The sequence below is a fragment of the Aythya fuligula genome, chromosome 1 (genome assembly GCF_009819795.1).
Source record: "Aythya fuligula isolate bAytFul2 chromosome 1, bAytFul2.pri, whole genome shotgun sequence".
NCBI lineage: Eukaryota > Metazoa > Chordata > Aves > Anseriformes > Anatidae > Aythya > Aythya fuligula.
The window spans coordinates 55,142,214-55,163,218 of record NC_045559.1 but is presented as its reverse complement, the minus strand read 5'-3'; the positions used below and the strand labels follow the sequence as shown (position 1 = coordinate 55,163,218).

Genomic DNA, 21,005 nt, shown 5'->3' with positions numbered 1-21,005 from the left:
CCTGTGCGACTGCTTGTGCTGTGGCTAGATGCTGTGCTGAGATTTCATCTTTCCTACAAAGAATCATTAAAAATGAGAATACAAAATGAGAATACAGACTGAAAACACTGTGGCAGATTTTTACAACAGTCGCATCTTACCGAATAGTGCAAAACAGAATGACATCTATAGAAGAGTAAGGAGAGAGAAATTAATAGTCTGGAGGAAATAGAGAGATTTTAAATTACATTTTAAATTACTTGAAATGAGAAGCTGATGAGACAGGGAGCCGCAGGAAGTCTGCTTCCAATGGCAAACCAAGAGTGCTGCTATTTGTGGAGAGAAGGGGCAGTGCTGTAGGAAAGAAAGGGGCACGAGAAAGATGCAGGAAGGGAGATGAAGGGCATCAAGTCGGAAGCAGCTCCATGGGATGGTAATGGAACTGAATAGAGTATTTGTGCATTAAGTGCTGCAGTGGAGCTTTTCAGCTCGTATGAGAAAAATCAGACAGTGATCTGGTATCTAGGAATCTTCATACTGGGCAGGCCATCGCAGAAGGAGCTTCTGTAATGAGATGTAAAAGAGATGGAGTTGATGCAGCTGTTCTGCAGGCAGAGCAGAGGTGTTAATAGACAGATACACCAGCAGAGAAGATGTTAGGAAAAATAAATTGGGGTTAGGGTGATGATTATAGAACTGAAAGCCAATGGAGCAGAAAAGATGGAAGTGAGATATGATCCAGAAAAAGAATTAATGTTAAAGGAATTTCACTAGAGGCCATATATCTGTATAGTTAAGCAAGCAGGGGGGGTGATCCGAGCAGTCATAACTGGCGTCCAAAGCTGAGGGACCAAAAGTTCATAAGAAACATTATTCACATCATGTCTGCATGCTGGTGGTTTTCTTAGACCAAATTAGAAAACTAGTAAACCTAAGACAGAAAATGTTGATTTTTTTTTTTTTTTCCCCAGAAAATCACTGGTAGAGAAGGTAGAGATGATAGAGACAGAAATCCAGATGGAAAAAAAAAAAAACACAAAACACCTCAGTGGTCATCTCGCCTTATCTTGCAGTCTTTTAACCTGAGAATCAACATAAAAGACAATGTAAATATAAAATATTCAAATACTATAGGAGATTCATATCTAGCATAATATTGTGACCAGAAAGGAAGAAAGAAGGGAGATACATGGTACAGAGATCTAATGATTAAATTGAGGAGGACTCTGTGCAAAAGCAGTGCTGGTGCCACTGTGAGAGCGCATGAAAAGCTCCTGCATTAGATATGAGTGGAAGTCTAACAGCGAGTAAGTATGAGGGTATAAGGCTACAATACATAAGTCCTTCAGTTTCTGACCTATATACTCTTCTAAACTAAATCTTTTGGAAAAAAAAAAAAAAAAAATTTAGTCTTGTACACTGTCATAATGCAACATTTTCATCAGTTTGTGGAGGCACTGAAACAAAATCCCAAAGCCCACCAAAGTCTATCCACTGATTTTAGTGAGATCTGGGTACTCTCATAAATGCATTGGGTACCAAAGGTTGTCCAAGAAATCTGTTGCAGATCGAGTCTTGAAGTTAAAACTCCTGTGCCTTCAGCGCAAGGCTCCTTTGTCTCACACAACCTTTTCTTGCATTGAATGGCAACCTTTGAAATGTTTGCTCCTTGAAGACGGTTGGAAAAAGCAGTGTCATTTCATGTGGCTTGTGGGTTGAATTCTTCAAAAAGGGAAAGGCTTCCTTCTTTACTTGAAAGAGATAGTGGGACAAGATTGGGATTTCCAGGACGAATTTTCAGCCATGATGAATTGCTGGGATGAGAACTGTTTTGCCTCTCTTCCTCTTTCCATGCTGTGCTGAGGTTTGTGTGTACAGCAGCCTCCTAATCAATAGGAATAGAAAAGAAAATCAATGCCTGCAACCCATTAACTGTAACAGAGGGCAGGCTGCTAACCAGTCACTCTAGCTGGAATTACAGTATTTGGTAAAGTATCCTCAGTGATGAGATATGAGGAGATATATATATACACGTTGACATGTAAACTTAGTGAACAAGGCTAGCAGAGAAAATCAGTTGTGAGAACATTCCCCTATCTCAACAGAATGTCTATCCCACTTATTTGCATAGCTATGTTAAACTAAAGACACTACCCCCCACACACCCCAGATGTTGTCCCTCATACTTTTCCACTCCAGAATGTACATTTTTCTACACTTGATCTATAATCCCAGGTTACCTTCGTGCTGGCCCATCCTGTGTATAAATGAATGCACGACTCTACCCTTACTCCTGCATAAATCATGTCCCATAGAAATCCTGTTTAAGACCCATTTATTTACATTTCATTCCTACTCCTTTGTTGTATCCTCAGACACTTCATGTAAACCTTTGTGTTTTTTTTTTTTTTTCTTTTTTTCTTTTTTATTTTCTCCTCTCCATCCATATGCAAAATCAAATCAGGCACAGATTGTTCTCACAGCCATCCATATACCTCCAGCCCTGGAAGCGTATTCCAGGAAACAGGGCCAAGAGGTACCAGAGCCTTGACACCTGGATAAGCAAATACCTGAAAATCAGAGCTAAAGAAAACAAAGGAGAGGAGGCAAGAACCCAAACTGAATCACACATTGTTCACAAGAAGTTGGTGAAAAGAGTATAGCACAGGTTTTGTGATCAGACTTTGCTCTTAAGTCAAGACACAGGTAAAAGGTCTCCAGAATAGATCACAGAGCAATGCGTCTCACTGGAACTGCATGAAATATGGGCACAAGTAACTCAGTCTTGTTTGAAATAGGTCCTTGTCTATTCATTCATTAACCAGGACTAGAACTCACCCCAGACCTGCCTCTTGTCTCCTGGTCAGAATGCATGGGTTAAAAAAGCCATCATTTCTTAACAAACAGGTACATGAAATGCCAGAGAGGAAATGTGCAGTAGCTGTGGTAGGACTCTTAAAGAAGAAAAAAGCCTATTTTCAGGTAAACATAGCAATAAACAGAGACGAGAATTTTAAAGAGTAAGGCAAGAAAGAGAAGTTGTTGGTTTCTTTCTTTCTGAACTGAAGATTTTCAGAAGCTTCCTGGAAACATTAGTACAGTGATAAATGCTGGAGGAAAGCGAGGCCTACAGTGAAGACGCTCCATGTTGACCCTGATCAATATTCCCTGATATCAGACTTTCTTCCAGTGTAAAGGGAGCAGATGAAGACAGAGAAGAGGATCGTGTGCAACCTCATCTATTTGGTATTACCATTTAAAGCCACAATTCAGCCTAAACACCAGCTTTTGTCATCTGGTGCTCAGCTGCCACAGAGGCATCGCTGAGGCTTGCTGGACGGGGCAGACTTGCTCTCCTAGGTCTGGCGGTACTGCTGCAGGTAACCCTTCTGCAAACCAGATATATACTCATCTGTCTTCTTTAGGACCCTCCTAGCTCTTGATCTGTCAAATAGCTAAGGGTGTCAGGGATGGAATATCGAACTTTTAATTTTTCTGATGCTCAGTAATAAATCAGGGTTAAGAGAGACCCTAGAAGGAACATCCGAAGCAAAATAAAATAAGTAGTTAAGCTCTGGGATAGTTTATGTTGTCACTTTGATTTTTCAAATCAAGAGAAGCATGTATCCCAACACCTAATCAGGAGCTCAGTGAGCGGGGAATCTTAGAAAGCTCAAAATCACGGGGTCCCACTGATATCAGTGATAACAGGCTACAGATTTTAATGTGAGGAGGATTTCTTTTTGTAGTCTCACAAAGTCAGGGAGGAATCTTCTGAGATGTGCGTGTTCTTTAGAGACTGTTTCAGTGAAAGCCAGCTGGTGCATTGTGACCACAGAGCCATTGTATGAATTCCTCAGATTTGGTTCTCTATTACCATCACAATGCTTTAGGGGCTGCAGTGTGAACTCCTACAGAGGAAGTAGGCTAAACACATTGGATTAAGCCAGTCAGATGCTAGACTGGAGCATTCTGGTATGCGCAGAAGAGTACACCACGGACAGAAGCTGAAGATGGGTGACATTCCCTGCTTTGGGAGCAGAGGCCTATTTTAAAAAGAAAACAAAACACGTATGTCTATTTAGGCTCCTAACTCTGTGTTTAGACATTGAAGAACTGTCCTGATTTTCAGTTGTGCTGAGCAGTCAGCATCTCACGTTGATTTTACAGAGCTGTATAGGCTCCAAGTATCTCTGAAACTCTGGATGTCTGTTTTGATATCAAGATGTCATTTTAGCAGATTAACCTCCTATAGCAACAAAACTCTTAATAGAAATGAAATCAGAAGTTCCGAGGCCAAATGCTGGGCTCATCAGGACTTGCCACTTCCAGTCATTCACTGCAACTGCTAACCACTTGTGAAGATCTCTGGGAACGGCATGTGCAGAGTTTACACATACTGTGGCAAATCATGGCAAGTGAGGGCTCTTATGCAGAGAAAAATCAACTCCCAGCAGTGCCAGGGAGAGCCCTCGGCTCTTCCAGCTCAACCAGGCCAGGCCCAGAGCCTTGGTGACATCTCCCTGCTGGCTGTGTGGGGCTCCTCGGCAGCACTGACCCCAGCAGAGGCTGGCCACACACCTCAGGACATACTCCAAGGCTCTGTTGTTATCCACCTGGGCCCCCTGGGTTTGGCAGGGGGCACCTGGAGGTGTACCTCAGCCTTGTTCCCCCCTCCACGTGAGGACAGAGGAACACGCAGAGGAGAAGACAGCTCAGAGGCAGGAAGAAGGAAACTGAGGCTGGCTATTCCCTGGGTGAGGGAGGTGGCCGGAGACGAGCTGTGCAGGGCCTGGCTCTCCTCCCCTGCACTCTTTGACAGGACACTTCTCCAGGTTGCTGGCATCATTTGGATGAAACTGTTCAGCTGCCATCTTTCCAGCAGCCGGTCTGACGCGACAAACTGCTTCTCTGCTTCACAGACCACTGGGACTCTTCTCTGCAACTGACCTATATTAGTTTTAAGCTTCATTCGTTCTGGCCCGCGCTCCCCTCTCTTCTCCCACATGGAGCACATGCACTGCTCCTCCCCCTCAAACAAACACCTTTATACATCCAAGGACATTGTAAAAATAAAATGATCACAACCTGGCCCTCCGGGAACCTCGGTTTTACAGTTTGTCCCACTCTGATGCCAACAGAATTCACAACCCAGTTCAAAAGAGACAGACAGTGAATGAGAGGAAGCAGGCAGACAGAAGGAGATGGAGGAACCAGGGAGAGATTAAAAGGAGCAAAAGAAAAGAAACAGGGCAACCAGGAGGAATAAGCTGAACCAACAAGGGGAGGCGCATAACCTAGAAGTCTGGAGCACAACAGAGAAGGGGGGATGGAGTTACAGGGAAGAGTGAAAATTTAAAATGATGGAAAGTTGAAGGAAGATGTAAGGAAGGAGATGAAAAAAGACATGGCAAAGGACAGAAAAGAAAAGAAATGGTCAAGGTGGTGGTAGAGTCAGGCAGCAAAGCAAGGTGGCGAGTATGACATGAGGTGGAAGAATTACGAAAGTGCCTGTGAATTTGGGCACTGTGTTTTTCATGTCTCCTTTCCCATTGAGAGCACACTGCGAGGATAAAGGGCAAGAGGGAGGAGAAGAAAATGATAAATAAATGCTTGACCTGCCATCTTAAACAGCTCCCAGCAGCCAAGCAGGCACGCTGGCAAGAGGCAGCCCACAGGTTGCAGATGCTCAGGTACTCTGCAGTTCAGCAGGCAGGAAACAACCTGCGCCTGCACGCTGGCATTTACATTCCCTGGTCCACTGGGTCCCTGCACCAGCAGCGAGCCGTGCGTGCGTGGAAATGCTTCCTTCTAGTACCGGGGATTTGTGCTCTGATCTCTGCCCTGCATTCTCTCTCCGGCCCCAGCAGGAGAACCTCAGCCCCAAATACACAAGTGTATTTGTGTTAGCCTCCCTTCTCCTATGAGCCCCCTCCCGTCCCCCTGCCAAATCCCAGCTCTTGTTTGCACTGCGAGGCTGCCTCGCCTTCCCACATCTCTTTTTTTTCCTTTTTTTTTTTCCCCACGGTTGATCTCTAGCTTTGCTCTTTTGCTCCTTCTTATAGCTCTGCTTTATCTCTCTCCTCGCTCCCTATGGCTGTTCTCCCTCCCTGTCATTCACTCGGCTCCCCCTTTGCACAGGCATATACAAACAGGCACGCACGCAATCGCTTTATCTCCATCTCTGTAGTTATCCCGTTACCTATTACCGTAGCGCCTGGCTGACACACATCTCTCTCCCACAGACAATCCATCTCTCTCCCTGCCACACACCGACCGAATCCTCCTGCTTGTCCTTCCTGCTCAGCCTTGCTCTCGCTGTCTCCCCTCACCCCAATTGTTCCGCCTGTCTTTCCCTCCCACCAACCCGTTCTTCATCCCATCTGTCCGTTTGTCCCGCTTTCCCCCGGTTCCTCTCGAGCTGACACCCGTGGACCCCGGCACATCTCCCCTCGCCTGCCTCCCCCCCTCATCACATATTTCATCTCTTTGTGTCTCCTACACGCCCAGGCCCACACTCGCTCTCTCCCATACTGAGAGGAGGCGGCGGCAAAGAATTTGCTGCTGACCGCTGCATTGCTAGGAGGCAAACACATGGCCGGCCTTGTGCAGGCCAGTTTCTGCCTGAGTGCCCCAAGTCACATATCCCCAGCATCATCTCCAGCGCTGGGAAAACAGATGGTATAATAAATGAGAGCAGTCTGATAAAAGGAGGAAAGGGGGCCTGCCTCGGATGCCCCTCACCCGCACGGAGACGCGCATCCGACGTGGGCACAGCTCTCTCGCTCCCGTACCGGTCCAGTTTGGTGCCAGCCCAGCAGGGCACAGGCTCCGGCCTCGCACAGATGGGGAGCAGAGGGGTCGGGGAGGGTGGCAGTGTACAGAAAGGCCAGTGTTTTTTTCCTGGTGTTGGTTTATAACCCCAGCGAGAGGCAAGAGGAATGGAGAGCGTAGAGGAATCGGGTATCGGAAAGGTTGTGGACCCAGGTGGCATCCAGTGATCACGTCTGCCTAAAGCCACCCTGGCGGCAGCCTTAGTTGGGTGGGCATCAACAGCAACGACTCAGTCCACTTAAAAAAAACATGCCCAGGTCTCGGTGGGTTCAGAGACTAGAAAGGATAGAAAGAGCTGCATTAACCTGCTTGTGTCTGTACCCAAAACATCCCCCTGTCCTCTCCCTAACATTTTCCCATTCCTTGCAGCCTGATACCTCTGCTGACAACAGCACTGAAAAAAAAGCATGATCTTAACTGTGGGACTCTTTCCCAGCCTCTGTTCTGCTGCCCTCACAAACCGATTTCATGCCTGATGCTTCAACCGCAACCTGAATCCCAACACGTCCTGGCTCACAGTCCCCACACCGAAGCCATCCAACATCACAAAAACAAAGGTCCAGAAATAGCACGCAGTGGTCACGCACAACTGTTAGAGTACGTGACGCTTTGCAAGAATCAAGAGATTAGCAAAAGCAAAGAAAGGAAACCAACACAGAAAAGAGATTCCTCCCATGCAGAGCTGAGGGCATTTTTAATTGTAGTTGGTTTTATTCGTGAACAAGGTGATTTCTAGCTGCTTTATATTGACCACATACACATTGCATTTTTCTATTTCTTTTTTAGGTTATGTATTGGTGTTCTGGGGAGGTCTTCTGCAGTGCAAACTGATCATGAAGCTTTTGTTGTGCAATGTCAATGCTCAAGTTGCAGCCGTCACATCTGCTTGGCCAGGTGAAGTGCAGGTTCTCTTTTCATTTTCTGAATGGATGCATATAATGTATTCAGGAGGCTGCAGCACAATTATGCAGAAATATTATGGGTTGGTTGCCCCCCCCCACCCCCTAAAAAAAAGAAAAATGTTTAAGCAAACGTATCACCCAGTTTCTAGCAACAGAAACAACAGAATTAATTTGTGTTGTAATAATACAAAGCTCTGCGGGTAATAATCGTAGGTGTCTATTACCCTCCCCTCAGAAATCCCCTTAGAAGAATTGAATACAAGCTGAATTTCCAGCATCACTTCACACTCTTCCACTGTTTCTGTAGCCTACCTGCTTTTTCTGGTCTCACCTGAATGTGCTGACTTCAGCCACTGCTCCTCAGAGCAGCGCAGCGTACTATAATTATCTCCCCACATTACTTGTCATTATGGGTTCTCACTACTGCCCTATCATAACCCCAGCGCTGACCCTGTCACGCAGACTCTAATTCACCCTGCCTTGTTCTAACGCAGGCCCTACAACCTGAACCTAAACTGATGGCAACCGTTGACCTTACTCGTCACAGCGCTGAATTCCCCAAACCAACCTTGGCCCAGAGATCTGGGCCCTGCCAGTCAATGTTCAGTTATTTATTCTTGCCACCTGCTCCCCAACCTGCAGCACTAGCATGTATCCTCACTTTCCCTCAATGGCTCAAGCAAAAATTACTTTTCCTCCCACTTGATTTCCATACATAATTCTACAAGCGAGGAAAACCCTTAGGCCTTTCCACTCAGATTTCCCACCCTCCCACTCTGCCTCGGCAAATCCCTTGGGCTTTTCGTGAAGGAATACACACCCCACTCTTTCTTACACTCGCCTGTTCTCCGACTGCTCCCGCATTTCCACTGCTCAAGACACAGCAGCTGCTCAGTTCTGCCCGTGTACCTGCTCTAACAGTCCCTAACTTTAGGTCCTCACGTTGTTTATTTTTCCAGCACTTGTGCAGAAAGATTACAGGCTCCACATTTCTCCAGCTGAAGCGTATCTGGCTGGAGGGAAGCTCATCAAACTGACCCCATCCCCGAACCCAGCTTGGCATGTAGGGTCTGTCACATTTCCCTTTTAAACATTGCCAAATTTGGATTTGATCTCAGAGACCAGGAAAGAGAGCTATTGCAGACTTTTCTTGACAAACTGCTTTAGGGGAGGAAATACGTGAAGCTGTGGCAGAAAAATGAGAAAAAGACCCCCAAGGAGTAAAAAATATAATAATAATAAGAAAAAAAATCCACAACTCCAAGTCAAAATGAGAACAGCCAGTGTCTGTGAAAGTTACACTGCGGCAAGCTCTGAAGAGCCAAGAGGAGGCTGCCAGGACTCTGCTGGGGGTCTTCTGCCAGGAAATTACACTCTGGACTGAGCAACGTCCCCTTCTCTCAGGGGACTTGGGCAGGGAGTCACAACACCTAAGTGCACCGAAAGGAGCAGAGATTGAGGGGCTCTCTGCTTTCTCCCTCCCCCAAGCATTGCTGTTCCGGGTCAACAGAGCCAAGGGCAACTGGCACAGAAGACATTGTTCTCAAGGCAAGATGACAGCAGGAGGAGGAAATGGGATGCGAGAAGCAGAGAGATGATGTGCCCTGAGGCTAAGAGGGACGTGGGGGGGCCAACATGGCCCTTGAATAGCTCCTGCTCAGAATCCACCTCTGCTGCAGAAGGTCCTAGAAATCTCTTAGCCGCAGGACCACGGAGTACCATCTGCGAGATGAAAAGATCGCTTGCTAAGAACAAACAGAGGTGGCTATTCCCCGTCAAGAAGTGGATATGAGATAGGAAAAGAAAGACCAAGACCCCATGGAGAGAGAGGGGTCCCATAACGGATGGTATCCAGAATAGGAATGTCTTCCCGCTACTAGCAGAGATCTGCCATCCCACTGCTGGCTTTATACAGGCAGATGAGACAACAACTGCAAGCAGTTGCCACCTGAACATCACAGATACAGTAATTATTAAAAGCAGAGCACAGTCTTGAGCAGGGTATGGACCCCCACGGGTCTGTGTAAGCACCAGCAGAAAGCATTTGCTGCCTGCAGAACAGAAATACAGTGTTTTCCCTGCTGTCAGCACCTGCGTCAGGCTCCTGCTTTCTCTTGAGATACAGCTCTTAATTGGGATAGATTGTACGTTTTCTGCTGTAGCCCGGCCCAGCTCCCAGTTTAATTGCTAGTTTATGACTTAGCCTGTTTTGTGCTTTCCACACTACTTCTTTCCCCACTTAATCTAATAGAATTATATAAAGTATTGCTTGGAGGACCTCAGGAGGCCACACGGTTTATCCTTCTGCCCCAAGGCAGTATTTCATTTTCAACAGCATCATGTGTCTTTTGCTATCAGTTCAGATTGGCCCAAGATGTATAGAAGGTAAAGAAATGAAGCTTACCCAAGGGAGTCAATTGGAATAAAAGACTAAATCCAGCCCTTCAAGTTGCCGAAGTTATATCAGAAATAACCCTGGACCAAATGGTGTAATTTATCAGATCGGTTTTCTGAAAGATGTCTTTTCTAAAGTTTTAAGTCTCTAAAATGAATAAATCTCTACAAGGAACTTTTTCACAGCCCCATTTCAGTATATTTAATGCTTTATTATGAACAGCAGTGACCACTCCATTGTTAAGACTGAACAGCTCTTATCACAGTGTGATCAGCTTTGAAACTCCTATTAAATCCCACAATACGACCTGATCTTTCTGCAGTTCTACATCCTGCATTTCGCTTCATGGTAGAGTATGTCTGGCAAAACCAAACCATACCAAACCATTGAAGCATCTTTAACATGACAACTTTACAAAAACAGATTTCCAGTAAAATTTCAGAATGTCAGTCAGCTTCCTGAAGTTCATTCTTCCATGACAATTTGACTAAAAATTCCACTTTTTAAAAATTTTTATCTATTAATCTCTCTAAGATGAAAGGTAGCCTTGGGAATAGTCAATGGGGAAATTAGAAGGTTTTAAAAATCAGCTGGTAATGTTTCAAGCCATGTAAAGCAGGGCACAAGTGTAACAGGGATTCTAATAGAGCAGAAACATGAGAAATGAGGACCAAAGAAAAGGTAAGAAGGAGGGGCTCGAGGAAAGATTTTATTTTTTTTAATCAAACAAGCTTCTATAAAAGGACTATATATTAATCTCTTACAGACAGTTAAAAATGCTGCTTGTTTTCTCTCCCTTCTTTTGAAATTTCAGTTCTGGTTGAGCTGGGGCTCTTCTAGGTTGTAAACATTCACTGCTGCAGGTGCTCAGCATGCACAGCTGGACAAAGTAGGGGAGCTGTAAGAAGACAACAAGCTTCCTGGTCAGCAGACATGCTTTCTGCCTTCCTCCCACTGTCCTCCACGGTGTCTGTAATTCAGGGAATTGCAAAGGCTATAAGCAGCAAAAAGCATCCTTGCTCTACAGATATGACCACAACAGCTGCTGGCCACAGTAAGAGAAATTACTAATGGCTTCAGACTCTTACTCGTCCTGCTCATCTAGCTCACCTAGTCGCTACCCAAACTCCTTCACACAGACACAAAACTCTTTTTCACAGCCTGTCTGTATCTGGCTCCCATGGACTCCACTCACCCTTCACTACTAGTTTCTACGATCAAGGTCAAATTAGGAAAATAGCATCGCCTGCATCATGCTGGTATTGTATAGCACATTAGCCACGAAGGAACAATATATTACGCTTTTAAAATGCATTTGGAACGACTGAGACAGTGATGACCAAACACACCATTTTGACAGACACTAAATCGTGTCTACGTTAGTCCTTGAAACGGTGCCGTAAAATCAAGTTGGGCTACATGCTTTAGGGACAACCTTTTTTCTAATTCTAGTCCTGGCCTGTGGAAGGAAAGAAAGGGGCAGTGGGTGAATCCCTACTGATAGCTAATTAGATTATATGTTTCCTCTCTCAGGCAATATATCTTTCCCTGCATGGGATGCATTTTTCTTCACTAACCTATCAAAAGCAGGTTCCCTATAAATCTAAATCACCTCTGCAAGCACTCCCTTAATGAGATCCTCCAGCTTCTGTGTTCATTTAATAAAACAATGTTCACCGATCTTCATCTTACTGGTGCATTTTGACTGTTTATTTGAAGCCATGGGAAGTCTTTCCGGGGCAGAGAGATTGAACTCCCTAGTTAAAGATCATACGGGATTCATTTCATCACCTATTCCCAAGGCATTCATTCCCCCCTACACCACGTCACAGGTGGCAGACACACCTGGCACGATATTTTCGGTATGAAAAAATATCCGTCTTGTGTTGTAATCACATCATCAGTAGAACTAGGGGCAAATGAGCTACCAAATCAAAACAAACCTTCTTTGGTTCTTTAACTAGATCAGCACAGCATCCAAAATAGCTTTTATTCTTAATAGGCAGAGGCACTAACATCTGCAGGCAAACCCCTCCTCAGCCCATGTAAATAAAGAGACAGCCCCCAGAATTCACAAGGCAACCCATGTACAACAAGGATGCCAAGTCAAGTCAAAAAGGATGAATCTTCTAGTGACCCTAAATCCATGGAGGAGTCCTCCTTATTTGGAGGAAGTAAAAGCTTTCCTAACTAGTACTATCACATTTTCCCAAGTGGCTTCTTGAGGGGGAAAAAACCAAGCAAACAGAAAAAAGGATTATTCATTTTCTTTCCTAGAGGGCTCAGCTCCTGCTTAACCCCTTTAGCTGGTATTCATGCTCCCTAGCCAATTCCCAGCATCAACATGCTGCTGCCAATGAAATGAGCCCAGCTGCTATTCCAGATTCTTGAGGTGTTTCATAAAGTCTGCTACAACATCTACAGTCATATTCCTAGCACCGGGCATAAAAATGGTTATAAAATATATAAAAGTCTTGAAACACAGATTCCTGAAAAGCCTGCCCGAAAAATCCCTCAGTGTTTATTCTCCATGAAAATCAGCCTCCCTTGCCCAAGGGAGGCTAATGTAATTTTAGGAGTAGAGAAAGGTTACGGTTTTGAGCTCCTCAGTGTTAGGCCCAGCTGCAAAGCAGTGCCTAACCATGAATGCTTTCATGTACTGCATTAGCAGATATTCTTACAGAGGTGACATCAATGCACCACACAAAAGAGTGTTCTCTCTAGGCTTTTGTCCTTTCTGATACAAAACTTCCAGCCAGGCATGGCTGAATCAAAGTAACTTAGCTAGGTTGTTTTTAATTTACCAAATCTTGCTTCCACCAGTGACATCAGAATCATGGTCTTTGCTCTGAAATTCAAGGATAGGCAGGGGAAGTTTAACAATAAAGATGAGTCTGATTCTAGTAAGAGATTGAAAACTAAATCTAATGAGAACATGGAATTGAAAAGCTCAGCTGACAAGATGAAAAATGACACAAAACCACATAAAATAACAAATGCATGAAGAAAGAAAGATAATTTAAGTCTTAGATTTGTCCCTGGAATAAAAGAGGTATTCTTACTATATGACCCCATTCTGCAGACACGCCAATTTGGATGTGACAGTAGAAGGTCCTGCTTGCTTCATCAGAGGTAGCTTCTTCAGAAATCTTGTGACCTGGGGCCAGCAGAGGGCACTGCATTACCAAGTGACAGTGGTACAGATGCAAGACAGACAGCTCCTGCCAGGCAGAGAAAGCGAGCCTCATTGAAGAAAAGAACCAGATACCACCAGTTAGAAAAAGATATTAGTCATCAGCCTACCAGTGCTACAAATGATACGGGTAACACTGTTAAAATAGGCCTCAAACTCTGGGCGCCCCCCAGAAACACACCTCAATCCACCTCAATCCCGGTATATCTGAGTCTCCATGTATCAGCTATAGGGCATAGGCTTCCTACTGCAAATGCTTTTCAAGTAGTAGGACCGAGGCAGCCCTGTCCTGCAAGGCTGGGTTGCTTAAGTTGAAAAATATCCTGTCAGCTTCCTCTCTCCTCCTCCAAACCTCTATATCCTTGTTTGTAGCAGCAGGAAGTCTGCTGAGACATGAGACAAGGCACTATCAAAGCAAAAAGCTGGCAATTTCCATTCTGCCCTCCCCCTTTTACTCCCCGCCTCCTCCAACCTACCAGACTTTCAGTGAGCAGAGAACCAAGTCAGAGGACACAAAAGGAATGCTGAGGTAGCAACTTCATTAGAATGTCTTTCCACTTGCTTATTTCTAGTTTATTTTGAATTACCAGAAGATAACCATGAGGGAGCAATCATCTTTTTTCTTCTCTCTGTATCCCAGTCCGCAGGATTCTGGGCCCCAGAAGAAGCTCAAAAGCTAATTAAGTCATTCCCAGTCACGGCCCTCAAGCTAGTGAGCGAAAGGTTTCCACTTTCTCTTTGTACAGTTGGTGGAATGACTTTGCCAGGATGTGGAAAGGGGCCTCAAAATTTCTCATCTCCTTCTGAAAAGGAAACAAGAAAGTTGTGAATGACAGATGGGATGAGCATTTTACTATTTATGCTCTAACAGCTTCACAAAAGACAGCTTAAAACTGAGGGTGAGTTAGAGGACAAATAAGCGGAATTCAGCCCCCAGTTATCTTTCCTCACCTGAAAGAGAAGATAACTTTACAACACCCACTTCCACAGATGGTGAAAAGAGCAGATACTCACCACTGACATCTCACAGTATTCCAGGCCATGCTTGTCAGCCCACTCCTGTGCTTGTTTCTGCTCCACAACTCGACGACCAACCAGATCTGTTTTGTTCCCCACTAAGACACCTACAGAAAAAGAAGAGAAACAAAGGAAAACCAGAAATGATGATTTGTTAGTAATAAATGTTGGAACATTTGTAGAAGTATCTGATAACGTCAGAGGCACGGATAACAGTCTAAAACTATCTAGAAAAGGTTCCACTAAGGCATCATCTCAAACATCCTCATGTCTTATCCGAGTTGTGGCAAAAGCAGATGAATCGGAGGAAGCCATGTCTGCACCTGCCTTAAAATAAATATTCTGTGCCACATCTCAACAGGAACAACTGCTGCCGTACAAAAGGGGAGCAGACAGCAAGAATATCACCCCCTTCTTACCTGGGATGTGCATTCCAACTGCTTGAGCTCTCAGCTTCTCCAGCCACTTGGCACAGTTGTTGAAGGATTGCTCATTAGTGACATCATACACAAGGCACAGGACGTTTGGTTGCTCCCACTGCACAGCAAGAAAGGAACGTTGTCAGCTCTAATGAGAATGATGTGGTCAACAGCCAGCCTGCATCTGCATGGCAAACACAGATGCTGAGACAAAAATAAAAAGCCTAATATACAGGAACCCTATGCCCAGGCTGAGGTTTCACATCTCTGTTAACTGGGTAGGTGGCAGCGAGAGTGGTGGTCTTGCTTTCCTTCCCCATTCCTGTCTGTGTGGTCCTGCTCCTTTACTTGTACCAGCTCTGGCACTCATCTGATCCCTGAGGAAGCTGATTCTTCATGCTGAATCAGTACAAAATTAATCCTAGGGAAAAAAGTAAAAAGGTTTTCTGCCAGTTTGAGAAGCTGAATCAGCTTTCAGAGGGGTCCCCTGCAAACGAGACGTGGTGCAAGGGCAACAGAGCAACTGCCTCTTGTAGAGCAACGAACCACTAGGTTGACTCTGCCATCTTATCAAACTTGGCATCAATTAATCGATCCTACACCTTTTCAAATGAGGCAGCACAATGGAGAACTGTAAAGGTAAGGACAGGAATGAGTGAAGGAGAAAAAAATAAAAAAAAAATCAAGGACAGTGTTATGCTCAAGGACAAGAATGTGTCCTGTTGCAAAGACATCACTATAACAAAAAAAAGAAGAAAAAAAACAACAAAACAAAACACAAACAACAAACCACTGCTGGAGTAGCAGCAAAAGAGATGTTTTTTCTAAGAAATAAAAATAACTTTAAGCAACAGCACACAAATATTGCCAGTTATATATCCCTATTTCTTTTGTGAGAAAACTGAAGGATTATCTGCCTGCTTTCTTCTTGAAAGTATTCTAGTATTTTTACAAGTTTCAGATAGGTAGAACAGGAAGCATTGGCAATTGAAGTAATCACTCCCATTTATGTTAAAGACAAAGTTTGCTGTATCTGTCAGACTGGGGAGTTCAGATCTTCAAAGCAAAAGCACTCCTTTGGAAGGAGAGGACTGTTACATAATACTTACCAGTTTCTCCAGCATCTCGGAAAATAGATCTTTTCCTGCAGAGTCAAAAATGAAGAATTCCTGAAAGCAGAAGCAGAGAGAAGGTTCTTGCCAGGAATACCACAGTGTAGGGCAAGTTTTTGAAGGTAAATACTGGAACTTGCCATTCCTGCATTTTGTTCAGTACAGCAGTCTCGTGTCCCTAAGAGACAAGCTGTCTGCATTGAGCATTCCCAAATTCAGACAGGATGAGAAAATAAATGGCTATTTTTCATGAATAAACAATAAAAGGATTATCTCTGGGGCCCTGGGTATGGTTTCTGCCCCTACTGGAAGCAGAATACGTGTAGTGAGGCAGTAAGAAGCTAACCTGCACTATTTATACAAAATGATACACATGTCCACATCCCAGTAGTGGGACTGTAGGGCATTAAGGAAAAAAATGGATGAGTCTCAACTTCCAACATAAACTAAACCGAACATCTTAAAAGACAGAACAGAGACCTAATGATGCTGCCAACAGCTTTGGTTTAACATGCCCTGTTAGATGTAACTATGTAAAATATATTTTAAGATTAAACTAACCCCGGAGTCTCAGCAATTGTATACTACCAGTCTCATTTCCTTAATGCAACTTAATGGCCTTATGAACACGCAGTGCAATCTTCCACTAGAACGAGATAGAAAGTGAGGCTTGAGCTCTGGATGTCTCTTTCTGACCCAATTTATGTCACAGAAAAACTCACCACACTATCACTTGTCTCTGGAACTGATACAGCCTTCACCAACAGTTCAATGCCCGTTGTCTGTCAAAAAGAATCAGGAAAACAAGGTTCAGAAGACTTTTAAAGAGCCCTTCCAACTGCAGACCAACTACACATTGGACCGAGGCAATTCTTGTGAATCATTACAATCCCATCAAACAGACTGATGGGAACTCAGTAACTCAGCAACGCTCCTCATAGCTCGGGTAACATAGTCCTGCTTACATGTCAGAGCTGTGTAGATTTGCTCAAAAGGAAAAGAAAAAAAAAAAAAAAGATGCAGTAGTACCAACATCCAGATCTTTGCCTGTATACTAGGGTATTAGCTGGTATCTGTGGGGCCACATTTACTATCACATTGCTGCTCTATTGCATGCCTTAGAACGTTTTGCACCAACCATGTGATCAGCTAACATATGGGACTGAGATTATTCATGCCTCTTCCACCTTTTATCTCATTCTGCTTTGTAGCTTGTTTGTTTGTTCTATTTCTATCCTTAACTTCTGGTTTCCATCTTTATTTCAATGAATAAACATATTTTAGTTTTTTTCCCCGCACTCATATTTTCCTTTTTTTACTTTACTTATATTTACTTTTATTTTTATCCTGCTTCTGATTAGTCATCACCATTGATTCTCTCACTGAAAGACTGCAAACTGTATCCTCTTCATCTGGGAACAGTTTCTGTAGATTATAATTATCTTGGGGCTGTGCAGCACATCTTCATGTTTGCATAGTGATAAGCACACTGTCCACATGCACATTTAATAGTTGGAATTAAGAGCTTTTCTCCTTCAGCAGTGTTTTTTCATAGAGCATTCCCTAAAGGAGGAAATTCTCTAACACCGCAAAAGCTTGTGAAAATATTTGTTCCGCAGGAAAATTATAAAAATTAATTGATTTATTCTGCATTGTTTCAAAACCAGCACCCACTTAATGTAAGGACTTACACAGAAGAACATTACACAGTTTCTCTTCAGAATCTAAGGTGCAGGAGAAAGAAAACCACATAAGACCCACTTTGAACACCTCAACTTAAAATCACATTATTTATTTTGCTCTAGAGCTTCTATTTTCTCCTGTGTGACTTAGAAAAGTCATCAGACAGCAGTTTGATGCTGTTGTGTCATTTATGCCTACCAGCGTGTAGTTCTTCTGAAAATGAGCCCCATCACTGCGGAACATCTGGGCCAAAGCACTCTTCCCCACAGCTGGATCACCTGAAAAAAAAACAAAGATAAAAAAAAAATTGTTAATCTTAGAGAATCTAATTTTCCCTCAGTTCTATTCCTATCTTATGCCATAAGAACTTGGACACTGCAAATCTGAATACAGGCAAGATAAGTGTCACGAGAAGCGCAAAATAATCTAAAAGGCATTACCTATGGGATGAAATAAATATTGCCATTACGTATATTGTTGCTGTTATCAGATTTCTACTTCATGAGTAACAGTAAAGGGTCTCCAGATCAGGCATGACTTGCTGCTTGTTCTACAATTCACATCTACCCTGTAGCCTTTACTGAAGAACTCAAATTTTCCAGATATAGTGTCATACAGATAAAAACATACCAGGCTATGGGAGACTGGGCTGCACAGGCTGATTTCTGTCCTTGGTACACAAATTTCCACAAATTCAAATTCTCGTTATATAGTGAGATTAAAGGAGAGACAGGTCATTTATATACTACAAAGCTGTTTAAGCTGGTAACATTCCTCGATGAACTCTTCTTGCTGACCCTGCTAAGTGAGCAACTCTTGCTGACTCAATGCTGCCGGTGGCTCATTAGTTGCATCCTGGGCATAACAGAAGCAAATGTCACTTGGCTGGAGAGAAAGAGCCTGCTGATTCATCCCTGCATGGAAGGCAAACCAAGGGGCTTTAGATTTTGCTCTTCTAGAGCTAAGGTTTACTGATGTGGTTTGCATAACACTTTGGGAAACCTTAGATCTGCCCTGCTTTGGGTCGCTGTTACAATCTTACTCTCTAAGACCCAAAGCAATGGCAGAGAACTGCAGAATTCAGGTATGCTCAAATAGCTCCAAGAAACATAACATTATCCTTGCAGAACAAAGAGTTAACAACGTTCCCTGAGGGCTTACCCTCTCTTCACATATCCTTTCAGCAGCCTGGATGGTTCAAAGGGACAGAAACCAGGAATTAAATATCTCAGTGTTTGAGCTTTATCCTGAAAGGAACATTCACAACAGCCAAGCATGGGATACCGACCCTCCATGTTACATTGTTAATAAATAAATCCAGAAAGGGGTCTATTTTGACCCTATTACAGCTTCCTGGATGAGGCTGTGAAGGAGACTGGGAAAGCTATCTTCTGGCATGATACTGTAGAGTAGGAAGGGTATTTTGGAGAGCGCCAATTGCTCCTAGATCCATTAACTAAATGCAGTTCTTGTTAAAACATTTTTAGCGTGCTTGCTTACTTTGAGCTGAGTTGGGCTCATAATATTTAGACAGGAAAATCTGGTAAATCAGCTTGTTTGTTCCCTGATCAATCCAAGCTTGTGCTGAAGACAACACTGTTCTGGGTGGAAGCTATTCTGTATTTCAATAGACAATTAGATCTGTCTTTGTGAAATGAGTTAGAGAAGCATACATTGCTCAGAAGTGCGCAGGCTGCCTTTATTTTCATCACCCAGTACAAATTCTTACCTAATGTGTTACTTTTCTTTAATTTGACAGCCCCATTTTCCCCCTTCTTTTATTCTTCTTTGCCATCCTCTTAGCCCATTATATCGTTACACTTTCTCAAAATAAGTTTCCTCGCCCTTCTCATTTAGTTTGGTGTCATCTGCAAGTGCTGCATCCCACAGCTTTTCTTCCACCCATATTTCCGTTATTCTGCCAAAAACTGCAGCGCGTCTGTAAAACGCCTGCTGCTGACAACTACCTCTTTACAAAGGAAACCCCTTCACAGTGTCTCCACAGTAAGCTCAAACAACAATATCTTTGGCTTTGTGTCCGCAAATTACCCTTGAGATAACATAGGAATCGCTTTCTATTGTCAAGTTAACGGTCTCTCTTTTACTAATAAAAGCCCTTTTCCCCTCTGCTGTTCTCCTTGACCACAGTGCAGCTCCCAGTACTGTGATCCAGTCTATTCTTCATAATTTCCTTAGGTACACAAGCGTTTCTTGCTCTACCTCTGATGTTTTCACTTCTACCACTGTAAGCGCATTCTCTTGTTCCCTCCAGATTGTGGCGGTGATGTTACTCATCGCTCATATCCATTTCATTATAGCTCTCTCTTCTGGAAGAAAGAAGTTATTTTGCCAGGTATGCTACATTAATTTATTATTTTCAGTAATATACGGATATTATCCTAGTACTTAGGAGAACTGCATACTGAACAAGACATTTCTGTTGTTTGTATTGTGAACAGAATTGCAAACGCAGCTCCAAACACAATTGGGTTTAAGCACATAACTGGGTAACCCAAGGAAAAGCTACAAGAATCTAGACTTGTCATGGAATTGGCCTTTGATAACATTAAACATCAAGACCTGAAAGACTTCATTCAGCAAAGCCTATAGACTGGGACCTGAGAACTTCCACAGGGGAAGGAGTGTGCAAGTTTCAAGTCTACAAGACAGGCCACAGTACTGTCCACAGTAATCACAAAGAAAGAGCTGGGGGAATAACTGCTCTGTGTTTGCTGGCTTTGTGCAAGCTGAGGGTTATCTGTTTCTGAGGGTATAAAAAGAGAAGGCAAAGGCTTTATTCTGGGTGATGGGTGAAAGACGACAGGTTTGGAGCCAAGAGCGACACCCACGTGTTGTCTGCAAACAAAAGCTTTAAGGTCCTCTCTTTCGGGTCTTCTGCCTCAAACTGCACAGAGCTTCCACGAGGAGAATAATAAATAAATAGATAGATAGATAGATAGATAGATAAGCGATGAAGTTTTCCTCCAGCAGCGTTCCCAGCCAGCTGTACTCACTTCCACCACCCACCCTGCCAAAATAACCCGGTGATTTCACCTCCCTTTATTTATTTATTTATTTATTTATTTATTATTTTTTTTGGGCCAGGTTCCAAGCCACTCGGGAAGAAACCATTCCCTGTGCGTGCAGCCGAGCCCCCAGCCTGACAGACCAACCCCCCCTCCACCCACCCCAAACCCTGACAGGACTTTTCCCTCAGGGCCCACCCCCCCCACACCCCTCGGGGCCTGCCCTGCCCTGCCCCAGCCGCCCACCCGCCCCCTCCCACCCCTCCCCCGCCCCGGGGTCGCCTCCCCTCGCTGCCGTTCCGCACCGGCGGCTCCCCGCGGCTGTGGCGGCTGTGGCCGGACCCACCTGCCAGCAGGCACTTGGCGCCCAGCTTCACCATGGCCCCGGCCCGGCCCGGCCCGGCCCGATCCGGGGAAAGGCGGCGGCCGCCACCCGCCTCTGCCG

At 44.2% G+C, this 21,005-nt stretch overlaps 1 protein-coding gene across 7 annotated transcripts; it reads right to left on the bottom strand.

Annotated features, from left to right (window-relative positions):
• Positions 1 to 1,652: 1,652 nt before the first annotated feature.
• On the bottom strand, positions 1,653 to 21,002 carry IFT27 (intraflagellar transport 27). 7 transcript variants are annotated; one of them, XR_004254525.1, is made up of 8 exons: positions 20,907 to 21,002; positions 17,733 to 17,812; positions 16,574 to 16,633; positions 15,849 to 15,908; positions 14,740 to 14,857; positions 14,318 to 14,427; positions 13,173 to 14,106; positions 1,653 to 1,864 (listed from the first exon to the last, which is right to left on the bottom strand). XR_004254525.1 is itself a non-coding variant. In XM_032207437.1 (7 exons), the coding sequence occupies exons 1-7, from the start codon at positions 20,938 to 20,940 to the stop codon at positions 14,008 to 14,010; spliced, it is 561 nt and encodes a 186-aa protein (XP_032063328.1). In that variant the 5' UTR covers positions 20,941 to 21,002; the 3' UTR covers positions 7,476 to 14,007. The 7 variants fall into 7 exon arrangements, 1 of the variants encoding a protein (XP_032063328.1); XR_004254524.1 differs by lacking the exon at positions 1,653 to 1,864 and adding an exon at positions 7,476 to 7,765; XR_004254520.1 differs by lacking the exon at positions 1,653 to 1,864 and having other exon boundaries at positions 7,476 to 13,331; positions 13,780 to 14,106.
• Between the last annotated feature and the right edge of the window lie 3 nt (positions 21,003 to 21,005).

What these genes read in the sequence shown, in the direction of transcription:
- IFT27 (XM_032207437.1), bottom strand. Translation starts at nt 20,940, where the DNA reads ATGGTGAAGCTGGGCGCCAAGTGCCTGCTGGCAG. An exon ending in CCGAGATGCTGGAGAAACTG is followed by an intron (nt 14,858 to 15,848) that starts GTAAGTATTATG and finishes CTTGCTGTGCAG; the next exon opens with TGGGAGCAACCAAACGTCCT. An exon ending in AGTTGGAATGCACATCCCAG is followed by an intron (nt 14,428 to 14,739) that starts GTAAGAAGGGGG and finishes CTTTTTCTGTAG; the next exon opens with GTGTCTTAGTGGGGAACAAA.